We start from the raw sequence: 1,569 nt of genomic DNA on the forward strand, positions 1-1,569 counted from the left end.
CTCTTGTTTCCTGGCCTTGTGCTTTGTTGAGCTTCTTGGATATTTCAGTTAGTGTTTTCACTAAATTTGCAACATTTGTGGCCATTATTTCACTAAGCATTCTTTATCTTCACCCCTCCCTGTTTTCTCTGCTCTGAGACTCCATTACACACATATTAGGCTGCATGAAATTGTCCTACAAATCACTGAGGCTCTGGTCATTTTTCTTTGTTTTGTTTTGAATAATTTCTATTTTTATGTTATCAAGTTCAGCAATCCCTTCTTTTGCAGCATCTAATTTGTTGTCAGTCTCATACGGCGTTTTTTTTAATCTCAGAAATTGCAGTTTTCGTATCCGGAAGTTAGATGTGGTTTTGTTTGAATGCCGTCCAGGTCTTCATTTAACATTTTCAACCATCCCTGAGGCTCCTCAAACAAATAAAATATTGTTATAATATTAAATTTTGTATCCTCTCCTAATTTACACCCTCTGCCAAACCTGCCTAGAGGGTTGGGAGGAGAGGGGAGCCTGGGGATTTCAGATCTGGGACCTGGAACAGACCTGCTCATGACTTTCTCGACAGTCCTCCTGGGGCTGGAGGAGAGTGTGACACAGATGGGGAAGAGGTTTCTGTCTCACTTCCCCATCAGCCTGTGTCACTGTGAGCATTAGCACTGCTCCACGATTGGCAGTAATAGTCAGCCTCGTCCTCTGTCTTGGCCCCTCTGATGGTCAGGGTGGCTGTGTTTCCCAAGTTTGAGCCAGAGAACTGGTCAGGGATCCCTGAGGGGTACTCACTATCCTTATAAATGACCAGGGCAGGGGACTGGCCTGGCTTTTGCTGATACCAGTAAGCATATTCATCCTCGAGATTATCTCCAGAGCAGGGGATTGTTGCCGTCTGTTCTAGGGCCACCAACGTTGAGGGTGGTTGAGTCAAGTCATGGGAGGTCACAGAACCTGTAACAGAGGAGAGGAGAGGAGGATTGAGGATGAAGGACCCTAACCCAGCAGGTCCCACCCTGAGACTGTGTCTGGGCTGAGCACAGGGTTTGGTGCAGGCCCAGCCCAGGGTCCTGTGGGGCCTGAGCCTCTGGGCAGGGCCTGTGGGCAGCACCTGTGCAGAGAGTGAGGAGGGGAAGCAGGAGAGGGGTCCAGGCCATGGTGGAGGTGCCCCAGAGATCTATCTCCTGAGACCTAACAGCACTGCTGCCTTTATGAGGACCCTATTCTTCCCTCTCAGTGCTTTGGGGCAGAGAGTTTTTGTGTTTATGCGAATTTGCTCCTCATCTGGGGCTCAAAATTGACGAATGAACATAGATCATTCTTAAAACCTGCAAGATACAGGCCAGCTGACTAGGAGGGAAAAAGTGGAGTCTCCCAGCTTCTTCTAAGCTTCTTCTCATGTCATAAAATCAGCCATGGACTCTGGGATGCATGATTACACTCACTTTCATGGGGTTTGGCCACACGACTGCTGTCCCTAAATATTCTGGCCTGTGGTCTGTCCTGGGCTGCCCAATGGGGCCGTGGGCCTTCTAGGAGCCTGGCCATGGGGCTAAGCTTGCCTCCCTGAGAGACAACTGACA

General features: G+C 48.9%; 1 gene segment (V, D, J or C); it reads right to left on the reverse strand.

The window, feature by feature from the left end:
- Nucleotides 1–626: 626 nt before the first annotated feature.
- LOC124227162 (immunoglobulin lambda variable 3-25-like) lies at nucleotides 627–1,143 on the reverse strand. The segment is given in 2 exon segments: nucleotides 627–940; nucleotides 1,098–1,143. Coding segments are annotated over 2 exon segments (360 nt in total).
- Between the last annotated feature and the right edge of the window lie 426 nt (nucleotides 1,144–1,569).

This window comes from Equus quagga, chromosome 15 (genome assembly GCF_021613505.1).
Source record: "Equus quagga isolate Etosha38 chromosome 15, UCLA_HA_Equagga_1.0, whole genome shotgun sequence".
NCBI classification, from domain to species: domain Eukaryota; kingdom Metazoa; phylum Chordata; class Mammalia; order Perissodactyla; family Equidae; genus Equus; species Equus quagga.